Genomic DNA, 21,485 nt, shown 5'->3' on the forward strand with positions numbered 1-21,485 from the left:
AAAAGGGAGTCAGTCTTTCTTTTCCCCACACTTCATTTCTTTTCAATTTTCCCCTTCTTTTCCTCTCATAATAATAAATATATTTCTTCTTGATCCTGAAATCTTTTCACTCTCACTCTCCCAGTAACTCATTAACATTGTTCTTTGTGGAACCCTTACCGGTATCCATCATACGTAAAACCCACGAGTCGACTGGCATAACATCCTTCATTAAAACTACCAGAGTGCTTTGAAGCTCAGAAAGGTGGACAAGGCTGTAATCAGCAGCTAAGATTAAAATAATAATTTATGTTTGGCTTCTAAAGAAGCTGTTTGAAATGGATGATCTTCTTGTGCCAAGGTAATGAACTGTGCAGGTGGGACTGCAGCATACTGGTGAAGTTGAAGGTAATTTGGTCAATGGGCTGCTTAACAACCTGCACTGGTAACAGAGCCTGAGTTAAGAAGTGCAGAAGTGATATTTTTTGAAGAAATATTTGGGCTTTGGTTCCTTCAGCACTCTCTTACTTTGGAGTGTAGGAACTGTAAAGGTCTTAGAGAAAGATAAGAGCTGGGAGAGAAGATGGTCTGTGGGAAGAACAGCTTCCTTATCTGTCTCAGTATTGTAATCCTGATAAAACCAAGGGCAGTTTCTCCCACTGATTCACATGAATATTGGGCTGGATCTGAAAACTGCATTTTTTTCCTTGTCCAGCTGAGACACTGGAAATGTATGCAGTGTGGAAACTAAATATTACCCAACTTTGAAAACAAGGAAGGGGTTTCAATCAAGTGCATGCTTCAGGGTTTGAACACAGACTATTTAGTGGACTTTGGTTACAACATCTTTACAACTTGAAATGACAAAGTGCCGTAGCTGCTGTCCACAACTTAATGGATATCTAAACAATATGAGCGCTGCTGATAGGTAGATTTAGGTTGATTAAAAACTTTAAAATAAATTAGCACATACTAGTGCAGATCAATCTCAGACACATGAGTTGAGACCAGTCATGCTGTCCCATTCTCTCCTAGGCTGCAATACTTGTTACCACTAAAATAAAACAATGATTTGGGTCCTTAGGGTGTTAACTATCTGAAACAGGAGGTAAGACAGTTGGCCTCTGACCTGCCAGGTTATCTCAAAAAGGAAGAATATCTCAAAAGCTTAGGCTGATAATTTCCTTTTGCTGTTTTGTGTATTTTGCTGTTTGTTAGGTTTTGTCATGTGTTGCAACCACTCATTTTGCTTTCTGATTTCAGTTAAGTGTGGCACGTTTCCCTGGGGTTTTTACTTTTTCTGGAAAAAAGCCCTACCTGGACTCATAGTGGAATTTGCTGGGAAAAAAAAAGTAATTTTAAAGCTTACTAATTTCCTTTTTTCCTGTTTGTTTTCCTTTGTTTTTTTCCTGTTTTTTTTGCAGACATATTACTAATGCTACGTTGGCCATTTTGAAAGGAGAAACAGTTCCACTTGATGTCTTGCAGATCAAGGTGAAAGCATCTACTTATTTGGAAAAAAACATTCCTAAAACTTTCCTATTCTGATGTTTTTATGTTTACATGGACAGGTTTTCCTCTGTGTATTGCTGTTACGAATTTTAGTTTATGATATCAGCAGTTCTGCTGGCAGTCATTTCTCCACCTTGTGCTGTGGCATCAAACAATCTAAACAGAAGAAAACACTAGAATGCCTCAACGTTGCCTTTGTTTGAGACTCAGAGAGTATTGATGAATACAGAACTTACTACAGTGGTCCTTCAGTAGCAATGATGAGAGATAGCAGTAGCTGTCTGCTGATTTGATGCATTCATGTGGATTGTGAAGTTAATAGCTTTCTTTGACAAATGGAAAAATGCAAAACCTTTGACTATGCCTTATGTGGTTTCTGAATATGATTTTTCTGTTCAGTTGTAGAATGGACATTTCTGCAGCAAGAGCATTGTGTCGCTGTGCAGAGCTCCTTGCTTTTGGCTAACAGTCAAACCCACAACATGAAATGGCCCTTGCTGGGTGTGCAGTCAAACTCAGGCTACCTGTTCAAAACTTCACCTCTTTTATTCCTTCCTGGAGCAGATGGAATTTACAGTGCTTAAATTCTGTTAAGCTTCATTGCTGTTAGCTCTTTGTCATACCTCTTTGTTAAATTTCTATGTAGAAATTTAACTTAAGTTTTTTATGTAGCAGTGCTGTTTTTCCAACTTCAGAAAATAAAGTTGGAAAAAAGGTAAGAGAAAGCAATTTTGCAATGTTTATTTTTCTTCATAGGGAGAAAAGGAGCAGCCTGTGTTTGCAGTCTCTGGTTTAAGATGGGGATCTTACAGAGATGCAGGAGTTAAAGTTAGCAAGTAAGAAATTTCTATTTTTTGAAACTGTACCCTTTTTAGTACCTGTTGCCTGAAAAGACACACTCTCCTCTCTCAAGTAAGTCTTCTTCTGAATGTAGGCATCTGGCAGGCAGAGGCACCCACTCTTTCTAGGTCTTGCATTGCACACATGGGAGTATAAGATGTATCAGAATTCTTGTAATTTGAAATAAACACTTAGTTGGTGCTGACCTGTTCTTTTAAGTATTTACTTTCTTCTTGCCTTGTGGTATCTGCTTCTGGAACTTTATTCAGACTGTAAGAGGGGGAAAATCTCTCCCTTGAGTAAAGTCTAAGTAAAGTAATTGGCCATTGTTTTTCATCATCTGCCAATGAAAAGCTGTGTTCGTACTCTGAAACTGAATTCCAGCAAGGGACATCAGATGCAGTAGAAATGCCTTCAGGTTCCTGCCAGAAATGGCATGGGCTGTGCTATCTGATGACTGTTCTCTGAATGCTAAACTCATAATTATTGGGCTTTCTCCAAATGGACATTTAACATGTCACTGTCTGTGTATCAAATGACAGGCATTATCTGCTGAAGAAGCAGCACAGCCAAAGCAGCTCACTCCCCAACTCCTGTGGAGGAAATGCAGCTGTAAGGAAATATCATGTGCTTTGTGAATGAGCTGTCTTTGCCAGGAAGGAAAAGGTAGCAGACCTCTGGAGTTTCTCTGGCAAATGTTTGAGTAGGTTTAAGAGGGAATGGGGGAGATGCAGTAAATGGTCAGGTTGTTTGTCCCTGGGAAGCCAGGGACATTCTTAGTGTGCTGTGTAGGTGCTGACTTGGCTGTGCTGCAGGCTCTCCTGCTAATTACAGCCCCCAGTTCAAGGAACTGCACTTCTCTCTGCTCTGCACTTCTGCTGGGCTTCCTGCCCATGCCCTGATTTTCTCCTGGTGTCAGCCTTCACATCTTTCCCTGCAGCACTTCCCTTTTGTAAGAGTCCTTTGCGCTCAGTGCTGGAGGCATGACAGCACCTTGGGTACATGAGGCACATGAACATCCTCAAGCCTTGCTTCCTTCCATAAATGTTTTTGAATGCAGAGAAACATGTCCAGCTTGGAAAGCACTTCAGCAGCAAATGAACAGGTGCTCAGAGTCTGCTTGGAACAAAATCCTCGTGTGCTTGTCCTGTTTTTATACTTTCCCACTTCATCCGCCTTTGCTCCCTGTGAGAGATGGGTTATTGGACTAAAAACACTGTGTGTGTTCCAGGGCAGCTGATCTTAAACTGAAAAGAACTCAAAGGGAGTTAAGCCATAAGACACCTTTCTAGAAGTGTGTCTGACTATCCCTCTGCTAAGGACTGTGCTGCTGGAGACCTGGTGCTGTTTTATGTTACTATTTTACAGACAATTTCAAGGTTTGAGGGGAGTGGTGGCACAGTTGCATGCCTTAATGGTTAATGAGATCCTTAGATCTGCAGTACTCTTGAGCTGGTGGTGTTCAGTGTGCTTTGTTGACCCTCTTTGGTGAAAGACAGCGATCAAAATGTGTGCCAAGCCTGCCTAAATACAGTCACATCTTTAGATTCTATACAGTGCTGTGTGGCTGGCAGGAGTTTTATTTTGTAAAACCCTAATTTCCATGGGAGAATCCTTTGGGACTAATGAATGTTTGCTGGTTCTTTTGTCACTGAAGCTTTTGGGCTTTTTGTTTGTTTTCTCTGGCCTTTGGAAATATACTGCATTGCATATTGTGGAGATGCACACCACCAGCTGTTAGACCACAGACATTCAAATCATCCCCAGTTGTCTCACATAACAAAATAAAATTCTGATAGTGAGATGTCCTGCTGCCCATAGTGAAGATGATACACTGCATTTTGGTGATTTGTAACTCAGGATTGGGATGTCACTGCTAGGCTGCTGCTGATGTGTAGAAACTATCTTAGAGTATCAAAAAGCTTAAGGTTGTTAGGGAGCACTAACTCAGTGGCAAACAAGTCTATGCTCTGATTTGATGCAAAGTCTCTCCCTTTCCCAGTATTGACCCCTGGATATCTTAGAAGTTCTATTTCTGTTCTTTTTTCAGGTACTGGTACCTTGGGCCTCTGAAAACCAAAGCAGCTCATTTTTTCAGTACATTTAAGGTAAACATTAATTGTGAGGAAAGTGTTTTTGTTTGGGAAATGAACAGGCTGACTTTGTATAATCTATCTGCAAGCTTTCGTGGAGGATTTTGGTAACAATATAAAATGGGGCTAAAACTCAACTTGCTAAAAAGCCTACCAACTGATAGACTTATTTCTGAAGAGAGGAAGGGGAAGAGAAATACTTCTAAAATATTTTAAAATTTTTGCTGCAAGATGACCAGGGGAAGCCAATAACCCCCTGTGAAACTGGTGAGCAGCAGTGGTGAAGTGCTGAAGTGCTCAGCCACATTTTCTCAACAGTCTTTGTAATAACATTTCAGTCTGATTTATTCATCTGGCAGAAGGGTCTATAATTAGACTGCTCATGCATACTGATAATCAGGCTTCCTTGTGTAGTAAAATGAACATGAAGATGAATAGCTTTTATCTCACCTTAAACTTTTCTGTTGCTTAAAATTGATCCTGGAAAGATTAAAATTTGACCTGCATTAAAGGTAAGGCATTTTCATTCACATGATTTTCCTATTCTCTGAACATATAAGGAACCTCCTCAAAGGCAGTGAAAATAGCCAGGAGCTGGTACAGTAAATCAAATAGTGCAGTCTAGCCATGCTGTCTGTGACAATGCTTCCTTTATAGGCAGCTCCTGTAAAGGGAGACTTAATAGTAATGTATCCAGAAAAGTTGGGGTGGGTTTTCCCCCTCCTCTCATCCACAGAAAATATAAGGTTATGCGTCTGTGTTCTGCCATTCTAGGTAGAAACCTATTCTTATTTTCTGTCCACCTCCTTTCTCATTTCCTTTGAGTCCTTAGGCTTAGCTGGGGGTGGTGATAGTGGGTTTCTCTGGTGAGCTATTAATTGTACATTAAAAAGATCTGTTTAACCTGCTAAAGGTTAAAGAGAAGTGCCCACTTCTTCAGCCATTTAGGTAGAAAACTTTCTACCTGATCTCACCTAATTGTGATATTCACATTGCTTTATGTGCCTCTTATGTTATCATTTTGTTAATTTCTACAAGAATTGTCTCCAGCCTGTTGAGTTCAATCTCTTCCTGGCTTGTGTTTGCTGCTCCACACTTCATATTTTTTGGTTTTACTGGGGGTGTCTCTTGAAACAGGATGACCCTATAGCTGGAAAAAAAGTGTAATTGGAAATATCGCCTCTGATATTGGTAGGGGCATTGTTATGAGTGTTATCATCTCTTCTAAAATACACAGGCTTAAATTATCACAGCATTGCTGCTTTTCCATTTAATCATTAATATTTATTGTTTGTGTACTGCCCTACTGATACAACCTCTGTTTGTCCTGCTTATTATGTAAGCATGAGAGTGGAGTCCTTCCTTGCTCTCAGAGGTGTGAGGTGAATTAGTTTAACAACCTGTGCTATATGATCCAAAACTACTTCTGAAGTTTTGTACCTAGAAAAATAATTGTACTGAGTTCATGTGAGCTCTTGGCTGTGTTGTTTTAGTATATAGATTTAAAAACCAATTAAATTATTCCCTCCCTAAGTCCTATGTTTGGAGCATTTCAGAAATTATTTTCAAAACAATGACCGGAAATAAACTTTGTCAGTGTCTGGAGATATTTCAAAAGCTGAGGTTCTTCTGTAACCTTGGTACTGGAATCTGAAATATCACCAAGAATAATGTGTTAGTACTTTTCTTTCTTTTTTTATTTTTTTTAAGATGCTTTATGAAGCTCACATGACTTGCCATAAGAGCTGTTCTGTTGCTGTTTAGAAGCACCTGACTATCAGGTCAGGTCTGGATTGTTTGAGTTGCTGCAGAACAAAGGCCTGTCAGGTTTTAGTGCCCCTTGGCTGCACACAGCACTGTAGGCTTTGTCTGTTTGCACTGGATCCTGCTGAGCAGCTGCTCTCTGAGGTTGCCTTTTTGCCATGCAGAAACCAACTGAGCTTTCAGACATTACTGTTGACCTAGCTGCTTTGGGTTCCCTCCAGCCAGAAGCAGCTGTGTCACCCTGCCACATCAGCAGCAAAGGAAACATCCCTTCACTCTGTTCATAGAGGGGAAAATGCCCTCACTTCTGTGCAGGGATCAGTTAGATAAGTGGATTTGGGAACTTTTTGAAACTTCAGAAATGTCATCTCACCAATGAACCTGGAGACTGGAGAGCCATAAAGTAGGCTGAGGCAATGGGGGGGTTCTGAGTAGCTCTGCAGCACTACGTGTGAGTACACAATAAATAGGTTACAGAATAAACAGGTAGTGCCCTAAATAAAATGCCCTTTATCTTCTGTCTTTTCTTCCCATGTAAATCCAAGGAGTGGCCTCAGAAACATCAAGCTGCTCTCATGTACCTGGGTCCAACTGAGAGACCTCCAGAAGAGCCAGAGGAGAAATCATCCAGACCTCCTTTGTATGTGAGGCTTTACAGACGACTTCGATCCTACTGGTCATCTCCAAAAGGTGGGCTGGGTGTGTTCTGGCATAAACTCACATGCAGGCTCTACTCCTCTGACAAATCCAGGGCTGTGTTGTGTGGAGGGCATGTCTACTTTACTGCTCTCTTTTTAGTTACTGTTATTTATTTGTTTCCTTTTTTTATTTTTTAAAACTGTGTTTTTTGTCAAGACAATTATAGTGGCATCTGTCAGAAATGGAAGAGAGTAGTCCTGCCAGTGTTTGTGGTCTCATAAGCAATTATTCACTTGTAAAGAACCCAGGGCATTCCCTGGGCTCAGAATTGCCATTGCAGTGGAGGCATCCATAGGATGCTGGGCACTTCTGGGTGAGCTTCTTGAAATCTTCTTCCAGCAGAAGGGCTTCTTAGTGAGCTGGGCAGAGAGGAGCATCCCTTCTTTTTCCAGGGTGGGGAGAGTTGCTGACACAGAGCAACAAATGTTACTTTAAAGAGAACAGTAAAATTTGGGCCATGCAGAAGGCCTAAATTTATCTTAGTATGTTAAATTTTTTCTGTACCATAAACTTTGTGTTGTCTGAGCCTCTCTTGGGTTGGGCTGTTGTCTGGGCAGTGCACATGGCAGGCCACAGGAGGAAGGAGAGTGGGTATTTTGCACAGTCTAGTGCAAAGACCTTGTTCCTCCTTGGCTAGCAGAGGTGATTCATGTGGGAGCATGAACCAGGTGACCTGGATATGAGAAATGAGCTGTGGAGCTGCCTCCTGTAGAAAATGTGTTACCACAGCCCCCTGAACACTGGATTACTGGTTTTTTGGTACTGGCATTTCATGGGTTTTCTAAATGTTCCTGTCACCAGCCCAGATCTGTTAATCCCTGGACATAAGGATTCACAGGGCTGTGATGTACTGTGCTTGACAGTCTTTTCTGATATTGTGTAAATGCTGATGGTATTTTTTCTTTTCTGCAGTACTCCTAAGCTCCCTTTTAATTTTTTAAGATTTTGACATTTTAGAGAATCAAAACTGGCCAAAATGGCTCAGACTGATTTTTGTGTCTGCCATCTGCTTCATAGTGATCTGTGTAATTAAATTCCACTTAATGACTGATACCTTCTCTTCCTGATACACAGAATTCCCCCAGGAGGTAGCCCCAGAGAACTGGGAAGAATTGAAGCTGTCCACCATTGAGCTTTCCATTGCAACTCGGAACAGGCAGCTTGATCTAACAGTAAGACCATAACATAATTGGATTCCAAATGCTGCCTGCCCACAGTTTTCCTGTCTTCCTGTTCTTTTGAGTGTTTTAAAGTTCTTCTAAAAGTTTTCTATGTCTTCTGATGTTTACATATTTCTACTGTAGTTCTCACACACTGTTCATGTAAACAATGATTGTTTTGCATTCTTCTTTGTGGGAGGAAAGAATTGATGGCCTGTTGATTGACCAGTGTGGTTGGAGAGGTGGCAATTTCACCCTCCAATCCACCGTCACTTTTGGGATCCTATATATTGCGGAGTCAGAAAATAATATCTCTCTTTTGGTTCTTTTCTTCCTCTCTTTTACATCAAACGTGCTTGTGTGAGTTATTTCGTGTCGTAGTGTGACATTTTCCTGTCTTGCTCCTATTCTTGGGTCTATATAAATAGCATTTACTACTTCATGCAAGAAGAGGTCCATGATTGAATCCGGGAATTGGCAAGTTTCAGATCCAGTGTGAAAGCAAAAGAGACCAGTGTAAAACTGGGATGCAGTGGGATCAGAAAGAATTTGTACAAGGTTTCAGTACCCAAATAGAAGTTTTAGGATTTCCCATTAGTAAAAAAAGCACCAAGAAGCATTCCTTTCCTTCTTCACCTATATGAGAATGATTCTCTTTTATCAACTGCTGCTAGAAGGAAGCTGAGCCTGAGTGTCTGGCTGGAATTTTTGATTTCTCTCTCCTTTTTAGACTTCCAGAGTGGAGTTAAAAATAATTGGTGCTAGGGAAAGGACACTGATTTGAAGGAAAGGAAGTGCAGGTGATTGAAAGAATAGAAGCAAGGCATCAAAGGAACTGTTCCTGTCATAACCTCCTCAGCATGTTCATGCTATTCATTCAGTGTTTTAGAACCACTCTTTGGTTTATGCTTGTGTTTTGGTGCAATTTTACTGCTGTGAAAGCTACTTGGATAGATGTCAGTCTTTAATTTTACAGGAAAATGCTTACACAGTGATCCTATACTCATGAGCTTCCCTGCATTTCCTCCTCAAGGGTGCTGGAAACCCTTGCCACTATACCCAGGTTAACATGAGGTTAACTTACTGCAACATATTTCTTCCTTAGAAGTCAGGGTCTTTAAGAACATGAAAATGTAAATTATATTGATAGGTTATCTTCTAGGGTCAGACCAAGAGCCCAAACACGCCAATATAGTTTTTTTAATGTTTTCCTGGTTTCTCCTTAGAATACACCATATGAACTTTAGTTTCTTCTTTGTCATGGTTTATGATTTGGACTGTCAGTGTCGTAGTAATGGTAGAAGCTAGACAGAGACTAGTATTTGGGTATTTTTTTAGCGGTTTCTAGGTAGCACTTGAACACAAGAGTTTTGGTTGTTGAACTGGATTGGAGCCAATGATGTCAAATAAAAACAGACCTACCAAGAACAGAAAAAGTATATGATAGTCACAAACTAGCCCTTATGCTCTTTCTGTTGTTTTGTTTGTTTTGCCTTCCTTAGGCCTTCAAGATGCACTTCAATATTGGTTTTGAGAAGAAGGAAGGGATGTAGGCTTCTAAGGTCTCTTGCATAGCCTAGAAGTATCTTGATACTGCATCTCTTTTTCTGCAAGTGTGGATCCTTATTATTGCATTGAAGTCCCTCTCTTGAAACCCTTGTCCCTGTAGCCCTCAGAGCTGAGCAGCAGCTCTCTGGAATCAATACCAGGCCATACCTGCTGACTGCTGCCAGCCACTCCTGTCTCTGTGTCTCCTCAGATTCAGGCAGAGGCTACCCCATTGAAGGGAAGCTGATAAAGCCATACAGGTGCAGCTCAGGCAGTGTCTCTGCAGAACAGCAAAGGAATAAACCAAGTTACACTAATAGATGCATTTATTTTTACTTCTGTCATTTTGATTGCATCTGCACACTATGACTTTTGCCAGGACAAAAATATTAAGATACATTAAAAAAAATTAGTTGCATCTTAATCAAAATTGCTTTCCTGGAAAAAGCTGTACTGTATACTCAGTTTAAGGGCAGGCTGTAAACAGGAAAGAAGCTAAGTAAGGAGTTTAAAGGATTGTTACCAAAGACACTTCGATTTCCAATTTGTATTATTTAAAATTCTCTTACTATGGTGTTTGGTGGCCAAATGTTGTATCATTGTACTATTGCTTAAATTCTTGAAAGACCCATTGAATAGAAATTAAGTAAGTAAGCCTAAGAGGTCTGCTATTGTCTTTAAATGTGACAAGAAGCCAAATGTGACTATTTTGCTTGAATAGTGAATATTGAATAGTGAATAGCATTTATTGAATATTCATTAATGGGAAAATACTGTCTGTAATTTCTAATTCAAATCTCAAATTGAGATTTGAATAAGGCATGAAATGGAGAATTGCATCTTCTGCCTCCTTTTGTGGGACAAAGGACTGGCCATTGTGTGAACATATTGCAGTATCATGGGTGTGGCATTTTCAAATGTTAACTGTTTGATCTCTGAATCCTTTTTTGCACAGCGCACTGAGGACTTCATGGACATTTGCATTGAAGCAGAGGGTATCAGCAAAGGGGAGTTTGTTCACAGAGGGTGAGTATGGGAAGGCTGCAAAAAGGGGAGAGGATCTCTGAAAAATATGCTGGTTTTCTCTCATAATGTGCTGCCAAATTCAGAAGCAGAGAACTGCAAAGCACACCAGTCAGTACTGGTTCACAGGGACTAGTACTTTTGTTCTTTAAAATTCTTACACGTCTTCTGTTTCTGTAAACAAGGCAGATCTCCAGAACCTGGAGTATTCAGAACCTAGAGTTCTTCCTGGCTTCTGAGTTTGCTATACCTTTCATCTTTTCCCCTGTTGCTGTAAGTCAGTACTGCTTGGATATTACTGTCCTTACTGAGTTTTATAGGCAGCTATGCAGACTTAGCCCAGAATCTTTTAGCCCTAGCTGCTCAGTGGATTGAGAGGTGGGTCACAGAGCTTGTTTGTTTGTACTGGTGGTACCTGGGAATTCTTGAACTGTGTTTAGACAGGCCCTCTTCTAAGAAATGAGCTTCCTTGCCTCAATAGCTCTTGTGAGAAATGAGGTCTGAGCTGGAAGAACTTTGGAAGATGTGAATTTAAACAGGGACTTCAAGCAAATGCATTGGTCCTGCTTGTATGTGGAATAAGAAAGGCTACAGGTATGAAGAAGCAGAGTGTGGAGAAAGTGAATGTTACTGCTTCCTTTGTGCTTGTGATGTTGTCTTGTAGTGTGCTTGTTCCTCCTGCTCTCACAAGAAGCAAATCAGAGCTGCGTTTTTCAGCTCCTTCTTTACATCCCACTCACAAATACATTGCGTCTTCAGTGCAGGTTTTACCAGCAACAGATTTTCCTGCTAAATCCAGGGGAGCTCCTGTCCATATTACCTTTTAATTTGCTGTTTTCTCAGTCTTTGAGCTCCCTCTAGTGAAATCAGTGGGAGGATTTCAGTGCAGTTTTACCTGCTTGCCATCACCCTAGTAATTCCTGCAAGATACTTGCTTATGATACTAATGGCAACTCAGGCCCCTTATTTGAGCCTCCCAGGAGCCTCAGTGGGAATAAAGTCTTCTGACCTATGTGTACACTCTTAAGTGAAGTTACCACCTGCAGCTGCTTTCAAATTGCATGAGCATGTGGACTGTGGTTGCTTGACACTGATTTGTTGCTTTGAAGGCTACAGAGGGAAAGGAGGAGGCAGTGTTCCTGTTAGAAGCAAGAGGAGCCTGGTCTCGTAAAGGAGAGAGATAAAGGAGATGCTATTCTGGATTCTCAAACACTTTGCTAGCAGAAGAATGTAGATGAGCTTGTGTGACTCGAGGGAGGCATATTCAAGTGTATTCCCAGTGTAAATAATACCTCCCGTATTGACTGGACATGCTTCTTGCAGTAGTGTGACACATTTTGTGACTGCAGTTACAGTGTTGTGCAGAAAAAGCCTCTGGGTAGCATTACCATTGCCCTGCTGTTGAGAGCTAATTAGAGGCAGTACTGAAAGCTTTGAGGTGTTCAAGCAAAGTTCAGAGAAACAAGCTCTTTTGATTAAATAGTGCCAAAAAGCCTGTAGGTAACAAAGAAAGACAAAGAGAGGTGTGGGGGGTGGGGGAGCAGTGGGAGGGGATGCTTAGTTATACAGAGAGGAGTCAGAGCAGAGAAAAGGTGCCCTGTTTTTTCAAGGCAGAATCAGGGTGTCCAGAGGTCCCACTGTGCCTTTGCCAGCTGGATTTGAGTTAAGCCCATTGTCAGAGGCCCCCCATTGCCTAGCACCAACAGGGTTTGTCTTTGGACATGTGTGAAACAGCTCTTTCTTTTTTCTTTTTTAGTGCATAGTTTAAATACCAGAATTTGGGGGGTTGAAAAAGGTTTTTAGGGGAAATAACCTATCAGTGGAGATATCAAGGGGTTTTTAAACTGGAGAGGGCACTGACATGAGCTAATGAGAAATGATGGGTCACACAGAGAAAACCACACATCCAGCAGGAAACTGCCATGGAGGCTCAGGCAGTGTGTATGTGTCTGGGAAGGTGTGGAGGTGCATCAGTGTGCTGGAGGGCAGCTGCTGTTGGATTTCCAAGAAAAGAGGAGGTCATCCCAGATGTATAAAAGTGCTCTCTGGCTGTGGATCAGATCTGTGTGAACAAGAGCATCCACAGCAGTCATAGAGCTGATGTTTAGATGAGGTGGGGGAAGAAGAGTTGTGTGCAATGGAGTGCTTACTAAGAAGTGCTGCAGGGAAGGAAGGCAGGCATGGAAAGTGTGGCAGCAGTAATCCACATCCTGGTATCCAGTTTAGATTCTTTATGTGAAAGTATGGAGAGCTGTCACTCCAGGGCACAATTACAGTTATCATCTGCAGTGCAGAAAACTAGGTTTTTTGTTAGAGGTCTTACTCTGAATCACTTAACTTCTGGATATGAAAATGAGGTTCCAGTTGTGTGTTATGTGCAGTAGGTATTGTTGTTCTCTCTCTGCCTGTATTTTTGTGGTTCAGCATAGATTGGGATGCAACAATCAGTGGAAACTTGCTGTTAGACTTCTGGTCTTGTTCCTGTTTCACATTGCTGTCTGGTCTTGAATGAAGAGCAGAGTCAAAGGGAAATGAATTATGATTTTTTTTATGCTGGACCACTAAAAGGGCAATCACTGCAGGTGGAGCTGTGTCTTATTTGCTTCTACCAGTGTTCTCCTTTGATTCATCTTTAATTCTATGTCTTGGCTCTTTTGAGTTTACCTTGACCCCACAATTACATCTCTGTAGAGCTTCATGTGCCTTCATTGGCCAAAAAAATCTGCTCACTCACCAGAGTATGCCTTGTATGTATCTAGGACCTTGTATGATAAACTCCAAGCAGGTTAAACTTTAAGTGAGGAATCTTGCTGCTTATTTGAACAGCACTGTATAAACTGACAGTATTGCATGCCATCAATGATTTATAATTTATATTGCTGGAGGATGTTTAATTCCCTCACAGTCACTCATCAATCTTTTAGTGTATACATATTTGATTAAAACCAAACTTTCCACAGTTAATATTGCTTCTGTCCTTCCCTGCCCTTTCCTTTGCTTTTCTTCCTTTGTCTTTGATTTTCATCTCCTGTTTCAACCCTCTCTTCTCATGTTCCTTCTCTGGGATTTTCTGTGACTTAAGAAGCGATGCCTTCCTCGGGGCATAGAAGACTTGATGTACAGGGAGATTTTGACATGCTTTTCTGAGTTCTTTTCCTTTTCTTTCATGTCAGTCTAGAGATGGAAATTTGGGGACAGCAGGCATTGCCTGTCAGAGAAATATCTGTGATAATTCTGCCATGCTTGAGAGTTGTGCTGTATTAACACTGCAATTTTGTGCTGTTCTCTTTGCTGTTTGTGTGTTGCTGTCTTCTGGAGAGGGGTCCAGACTGAGAAGCTGCTGCCTGGGATGCAGCGTACCCTTTGCCAGGGGTCAGTCAAAAGCTTATGTGTGTGGTCAGTCAGGAGGCAGAGGAAGGTCAGCACAGCCCAGAGCTTATGCTCACTCTGCAGCAGCACTTGTGGGGAAAAGGAATCACAACTCACTGTTCTCTAACAGCTGAGCCAGTGACAGGACAGCAGCCTAAGCCTTGAAAAAGACCACGTGGCACTTGCAACTCCAGCCTTCCAAGACAGGAAACTGCATTCTGTGTGCTCCCTTTTGACATCAGCAGAAGTAGGAAAGGAAGCAGCACTTAAATAAGTACAGTACATAAATAAGAATCTCACAGGTACCAGAAGACAGAAACTGTCAAACTGGATATGTTAATTGGAATGGATAAAATTATGGGGATTTCTTCATGAGTGATAACAGGAGCAGCTGATAAGAAATGTCATGCTGATTGGTTTTGATATGAAAAATGTGGGGGGTTTGTTTGGTTTTAGATAGTAATTTAATGGTTCAACGTAACTATAATTCTATCTTTTTTTGGCTTAGGTTGCTGGTAAGTTTAGGTGCATGAGATATGAGGAGATGGTAATCACTTCAGGAAGTGCACAGTTCAGCTTGAAAGTGAAGAGCACAAAACTGTGCTCAGTGTTCAAACATAATTAGTGAGCCTCAGAGCAGAAGTTGGTTGGAGGCTGTCAGTCCATTTTGATATGCATTGACTGCAGCAGAAGAGGGAAGAACTCTTCTACTTTTTTCACAGTTAAACACACAAATGTTTGTGTATATAACCTCTAAGTTTACCAAATGCATAGTGATTTACCACAACAAAATGTCATCCCTGAAGAAGGCTGTTTCTGAGAAAAGCATGTCCTTACCTTACCTCTCTTTTGGTGTGAACAGAAGTCAAAAGGTGCGTGATCCACACATGTGTCCTGAAGGGAGTCAGCGCATCCAAGCCAGCAGATGCATCTTGCAACTTCCAGAGGTGAGAGGCTGAGAGAGCTGAAAAACTCTTTCACTTTGTTTCTTGTACCTGTTGATGCTGCACTTTGAGAAATTCCTATTCTAAATCAGGGAGATTGCTTACACTGCAAGTGAGACACTCTGTTCCACAGTACAGCCAATGAGTCCCTTGCCAGGAGAGACATACTGAAGTTCCCCAAATTGTCTGTAAACCTGAAGGGGGAGCTTTGTTCTGCCAGGAAATAGTGGCAGATCTTTCATGAAGACAGTCATGGTGGTTAAAGGGTCTCTTACTTGAGTGTATTGCATACAGATGGGAAGTTCCACCTGAACATGAGGAAAAACTTTTACTGTGCAGATAACCAGGCAATGGAACAGACATTGGAACAGAGAGGTTGTGGAGTCTCCCTGACTGGAGATACTTAAGAATCATCTGGACACAATCCTGTGCAATGTGCTCTGGGATGACCATGCTTGAACAGGGAGGTTGGACCAGATGATCCACTGTTCATTCAAACATTCTGTAGTGCTGTGATATGTGGATCTTCTTCTCCTATGCCCTAGAAGGCATTGTTCTGTAGAGAAGATAAATTTTAGAGACAAAGGAGGGTAAGACAGGGCAGGGGAGCTGAGATCAGTATAAGGAAGTGCCTCAAAACTTTGAAATGATGAAGCTGACAAAGAAGACAAAGCTGTGCCTGCCCATGTAATTTAGATTCTTCTTCTCCTGCCTCTGAGCTGTTATTGCAGCCCTGGGAGGACAGTTTCTTGTTTTTACAAGGACATGAAATCCATCTCATAGATAATTTCTGTTTTCAAGGGATGTATCATTTGGCAAAATAATTCTATATTAAGGGATAAAGAATGTGTTGAAAGGCAAAAAAAGTCTGTTGATACCAAGTAAAAATCATGAATTATGATGTCATTATTAACCAGCATCTGACTACTTCCACTGAATTTGGATCATGGCAGATTTGTGATTCTGAAAGAATACTCTGCAGTGCTGGGCTAAGTACAGCTGGGCCATAGGTAAGGGTTGTGGTATAAAATGAGCTGTTCATGCTGCAGCTGCTGCTAAGATCTTCAGAACATGGGTGCATGGTACAGAGCAGTGCTGTTCGACTCCATGGCCCAGCTCCAGTGAAGGAACTGGAGGCAGCCCAGATGAGTCTCACCAGCTTATGCTGATGGAGGTGGACTGCTTTGCTGTACCTCTGACTGCCAGAACTTGTACCAGTTCCTCTAGTCTGTGCTGCTCTGGTGTCCCAGTTCCCTCGGAGTTGCTTTGAGTACCCAGGTAGCACAGCCCTCCCGTGAGTCAAGGGCACACAAAGCAGTCACTGAAGTTGTTTTTAGGTAAAGTCAGCCTGCCATTTTGATGAATGGTTTGAATCACATGGTGACTTTATCAGCATTAAACACTTGGGAAAATTTTACTGCTGAGTAATTCCTGGCCAGTAAATTACTTTGCATCTCATGTTTCAGATCAATATAGTAAAACAATGCTGAAAGGGGTTTTTAACATGGATTTAATAGAAGTTACTTAACAGGCATTTCTGCAGATTAGTTTATGTCACCACTGGCAGACCCAAGATCTAAGCGCATGTAATTGTAGTTGCAGTAGAAAAGAATCCTTCAGTATAAACAATATGGGTCATTAGAGCTTCCTAGCATTTAATTATCAGTAATTAGTAACTAAGTGAGGTAACATCTCATGCGCCAGACTCTTAATACATTCTGTGCAGTGAAGGATAAGTCTCCCTGTGTTGTGGAGAGAAAATGGCCTGGAAGGCAGAGGCAGGGGGTCATCTTGGTTGAGACTGAGCTGAGTATGCAACTATGTTTTATTAGTAAAATCAGCATTACAACCCTGCTGAAATAATGTTTGATGTTTAACTGTCACTGCACACAGGGCACCGAGGGATCCTTTGGCATTGATAATGAGGAGTATGAAGCTATGCCTGTGGAGGTGAAGCTCTTACCCCGCAAACTCCGGTTCTTCTGCGATCCCAGAATGAGAGAGCAGCTGCTGCAGGCAGCGGTACAATGAGAATTCATGGTACAGGGACTAGTGCTCACCAGTCTTACCAGGGTCTCTTCAAGGCTCATGTGACCTAACTAACTTGATTAACCCCACTTGACTTGACTAAAAAGCCTTTTAGCTATTTTTATGTGTGAGGTACTTCCATTGGAAGTGTATGATGTGACTGGTCTCAGAGGGGTTAAAAATGCAAATGACAATTCTGAAAAATGCATGTTAACTTAATGGCATCTTTTTTTCCACCTCCCCTAAGAAGTCATCATTGTTCCATTTACAGCACTGCAGGCTGAGTGCTTTGTGCCAGATGCTACTGCTGTAATGCAATTGTATATTAAAGTAAAATTTAAGTACTCTTGTCTTTGTGTTCTAAGAGTTTAGGTTTACTTTACCCATGTAAAAATCTTGCAAAACCTGGGATCCTGGAAAAAAATATATTTGGTGGGGAGTAATGCTAAGGAATTCTATGAAACATTGGAATTACCACATTAAAACAGATGGTTGATTATCTACTCAGTCACAAAATAAACTGGAGGTTGGTGATACAAAGCTCCGGAGCAAGTTTAAAAATTCCCCATATATATCTGGATAAGATATTTATGTTATTTTTTTCATCTTGCCAGATTCAACAGCACAGAGTTCCATTAATTATATAGTAGAAATGTATTCCTTTGATCAATTTAGGTATATTGCATAGTAGCAAATTGGAAAACATCATTGACCCAAAGCTGTATGAAAAGCTTTGGAAAGCTATTTAGAAAGACTCTTTAACAAGCTGAGTGAGTCTTTTTTTTTTTTTTTTTTTTTTTTTTTTTTTTTTTTTTTTTTTTGGTAAGTATTCCTTTTATTCCTGCAGTAGTATAATTCCAGTAAGGATATCCAAATAAAGTTTATAATTATTGTGTCTGATTGGTCTTGTCTAATGTAAAGTGCTCACCACTCCATATGCAACCTCCACCCCCTTGAGCCTCAGTACTATAATTAGTTTTGTTGCTTTTATAAGTTTTTGTTTATAGCTTTGCTTTAATTGCTGAAAGGAAGTATTACTGACTTAGGCAAGCTTATCTGTTGCCCTTATTCTTACTTAGAAATTCACATGACTCTGCCTTGCTTACTAGAAGAAAGAAAATTATCCTTATTTTTCTGATGTGATTGTCTGTAGTCAATGTGTTATGCTGTGGTCTAGTCTAAGTTCATTTGTTGAATCTCTGCTGTTATCAAAATACAAACCTAAGTGAGTTGGCTTCCAGCAGCTCTGTCAAGGACTGAATCCTGGCAGCCTGTGTTCCAACAGCATCCTCTGCTGGAGACATCTTAAAGGAAAAATGCCTCGAAAGGGGAAGCAGGGTTGGGTTTCTGCATGATGTTGAAACCAAGCTTAATGTTCTTCCCTGGACTACACTGTGGAGAGACAAATTATCTGAACTGGGTGATCTTTAAAGTCCCTTCCAGCCCTAGCTGTTCTGTAACTCTTGACTGAGACCGAAGGGGATAGAAGCCTGTGAGTTTCTTTTTATAGTTATGCTGGTGATAGGACCTGGTTTCTGCTGTCTTTTGGTTTGCAGTAATGAATAGTGCCCAGTGGAGCCCTGGGTCACTCTCCAAGGAACATGGTGGTTGTGCTTTGCTCTTTTTGCTTGCCACAGAGACCCCTGAGACATTGCTCTGCAGCTCCTGGCTCATTCAGTGTCAAGGGCATTCCTCACCACTGGCATTTTTCCTCAAGTTGACGTTTCTGTAATAAAATCAGCAATGTGTTTTTTCTCCAGTGGCAGGAAAGACAAGGCAACAGCCATATCAAAAAGGTAAGCTTTAATTGTATTAAAAAATACCCATGTTTTTAGTAAGCAGTTTCTCTACAGAGCCACAGGCCTATGGGAGCAACCACACATCTGCAAGATGCAAACAACATCAGAGCTGTTAGAATTACACCCAGCCTGCTGCAAGGGATGAGATGGTGAGAACTGGCTCCTTGTTCATCTGTACCGTTTTACAGGGAAAATCACTAGTTCTCTTACATTGTTCCCATTGCAATGTGATTCCTTGCTTGAGGGGAACCAAGAGATCCCTTCAGAATTGGTACTGCTGATGCTGTTCTGATGTTGAAGTACCAAGGATCATCTGAGACACAGGCTGGTATTTAAATATTCATATCAGCATGAGTAGCTTATACAAATACCATTCAAGTAGTTTTTCTCCTTCCTCTGCAGTTCAGAGTCCTTCCACTACAGGGTAATTCTAGACCTCTGAATTGCAACATTCAGAAGGGAGGTGTGAGATAGACACTACATAAAATAGGCAGGGGCTGAACCTGCTATCTAAAGTGTTGAGGAAAGGACTTGGTTCTCATGTTTCTGTCTGACAGCAACATAAAAATCTTCCTTTGTACAAATACCAAGACAGGAAGGAGGAGTAAAATCCTAGGTCCCACTCATGAAAACACTTAACCTGACTTCAACTCTAGAAGGGCTTAAAATACTGTAACATAAATAAAAAGGAAGGATAACAATCTAATGATGGACTAGCTCAAGGCACCTGTTTATTTTGACCACATTTAAACATTCCCATTTGAATGACATGTTTCATTAACCAAGATCTAAAATCCTGGTTCACAGGCATTTAGTACCCTCAGGTTTAGACAGATCACACTGTTAAATTAGTACATTCCAGTCCCTTGTTAAAGACATTTATGCTGTCTTTTCTTATAATAATAAACACCACTGGTTTTGGGAAGGTGGGAAGAAGACAGCAACTAACTTAGAAGTAATGGTTAGGATGAGAGTTATGGTTAGCGTGCATGCTTTGTACCTAGATTTTTGCTTTAGGGTAGAGTGATCTTGCCCTGCTATTCCAGGAGCCACTGCATTTCCACCTCCCTGAGCAAAGTGTGCCTGTCCCTTGCACAGTCTGTGGCCAGGAGGGCCACAGCTACTGCCAGCCTTTGGTCATTAACTTTGACAGCTGTTAAAATGGGCTATCACCATAACCCTGCTTTACTGAATAACCTGTACAGGGAGCTACTTCCTCTGGAAAAGGTGTTGGAACTTCTGCCCAGAAGGATGGTGGACAGGCAGGCTCAGCTCCTGTGACAGTCACAACCACTGGATGTAAGATACACTGCAGTTAGTACCTCATGTATCCTAGACAAGAAGGTAGTAGCATGTTTGTAAGACAAATCTGAATTCTGATTGCATCAAGTGCCTTTCTCCTAGTATCCATTATAGTTCTTTATTGGCTCAATGCAGCTTGGCCTAACCTTGCAGTGAGAAGACTTTTGGATGATTTAGATGTTTGGCATGGTGTTGCTTGTTCATATTGAAAACTGAACTTTTATGTCTCTCATAAGCTTTACCCTTCAATGCAGATAGTACAAGTAGTAATAATTCATTGCTTGATTATACATTTCTAGTGCAGCTCGAGTTAAGATGTAGTTAGGAAGCTCTTGTTCTCCTGGTTAAAGTCAAGCAAGTACAAGCTGAGAACCTGCACTGGCTAGCCAATCATTTGAGTTTTGGACAATACACAAGGGCACAGCATAGACTGGTTACTGTAACCACCATTCAAACCTGGGCTCTGATCACAGCAACTGACCAGAAGCATTACACCCAAGAAACTGAAGGCACCACTGTAAAGGCAAAGGGAGAAGACAAATCAGCAATATCCTATCTTATGCCACGTTTTCCTCCCTCTTTTGATTCAGAACATACCCAGTACATGTCTCCCAGCTGCTAGTGTGCAACAAAAGCACCAGTTGAGCGCTCAGGAGGGGATTTTGAATATCTGTACATAACTGTTTTACCTTGAATTATGGTGTCTTCTGGAAAGATAAGACTCAGTTAAGCTGGTTCCACAGAACAATCCTTCGTGCCCCTAGCTATAACAATTTGTTTCTGTTATGTACCCATTACTCATTTCTCAAGAACTTTCCACATGTGACAAAAATAAAAGCACTGCCTTTTAGAAAAGTAGTGCAGGTGGAAGCACTTCTGCAGCTAATCAAATAAGGAAGGGTTAGGAGAGAAAAGTCTTCTTGTTCTGTTTTCTGTTGGACAACTTCCTGACTTTTGTAGCAGTTGCCTGCCACGAGAGCCTTGATAGGGAAGCAAAATTACAAGGAAGAACAAGATAGGCTGCAACCATCCAACTGGATGTAGCACGTGGATGCTACTACAGTAATCTGCTTGCTTTGATGCTTCTGCACCCATACTACTGCTAACAACTGAGGACCTGATTTCTGGAAAGCAGAGGTTTAATAAATGTCAAATAGGAATTTCAGAAGCTTCTGCTTAGGGGGCTATGTCAGTGCTGTCTACTAGACCTCATGTTCTAACAGCTTTAAACAACAGTGCTCTAATGCAGGGTGTTAGAAAGCCTCTGACTGCACTGACTGTAAAATTTCAACATTAAACCAAAGGTTTGTTTCTGTTTAGTTTAGCAAAAGTACTAAAGAAAATAGAAAACAGAAAGTCCTTGCCAACTGACCACCACTAAACTATGTAGCAAACCTTCAATAAAGTGAGAGGAGAAATTGCTAG

The 21,485-nt window shown here is 41.2% G+C and overlaps 1 protein-coding gene across 1 annotated transcript in view; it reads left to right on the top strand.

Annotated features, from left to right (window-relative positions):
- Positions 1 to 17,499, top strand: part of AGK (acylglycerol kinase) — a 35,681-nt gene extending 18,182 nt beyond the window's left edge. Inside the window, exons 8-15 of the mRNA XM_068190829.1 lie at positions 1,404 to 1,473; positions 2,248 to 2,327; positions 4,382 to 4,439; positions 6,734 to 6,878; positions 7,962 to 8,059; positions 10,551 to 10,621; positions 14,850 to 14,934; positions 16,825 to 17,499. Coding sequence (XP_068046930.1) covers positions 1,404 to 1,473; positions 2,248 to 2,327; positions 4,382 to 4,439; positions 6,734 to 6,878; positions 7,962 to 8,059; positions 10,551 to 10,621; positions 14,850 to 14,934; positions 16,825 to 16,962 — 745 coding nt within the window. The 3' untranslated portion in view covers positions 16,963 to 17,499. The remainder of the gene's footprint in view (positions 1 to 1,403; positions 1,474 to 2,247; positions 2,328 to 4,381; positions 4,440 to 6,733; positions 6,879 to 7,961; positions 8,060 to 10,550; positions 10,622 to 14,849; positions 14,935 to 16,824) is intronic.
- The last annotated feature ends 3,986 nt before the right edge of the window (positions 17,500 to 21,485 follow it).

This window comes from Anomalospiza imberbis, chromosome 5 (assembly GCF_031753505.1).
Source record: "Anomalospiza imberbis isolate Cuckoo-Finch-1a 21T00152 chromosome 5, ASM3175350v1, whole genome shotgun sequence".
NCBI classification, from domain to species: Eukaryota; Metazoa; Chordata; class Aves; order Passeriformes; family Viduidae; genus Anomalospiza; species Anomalospiza imberbis.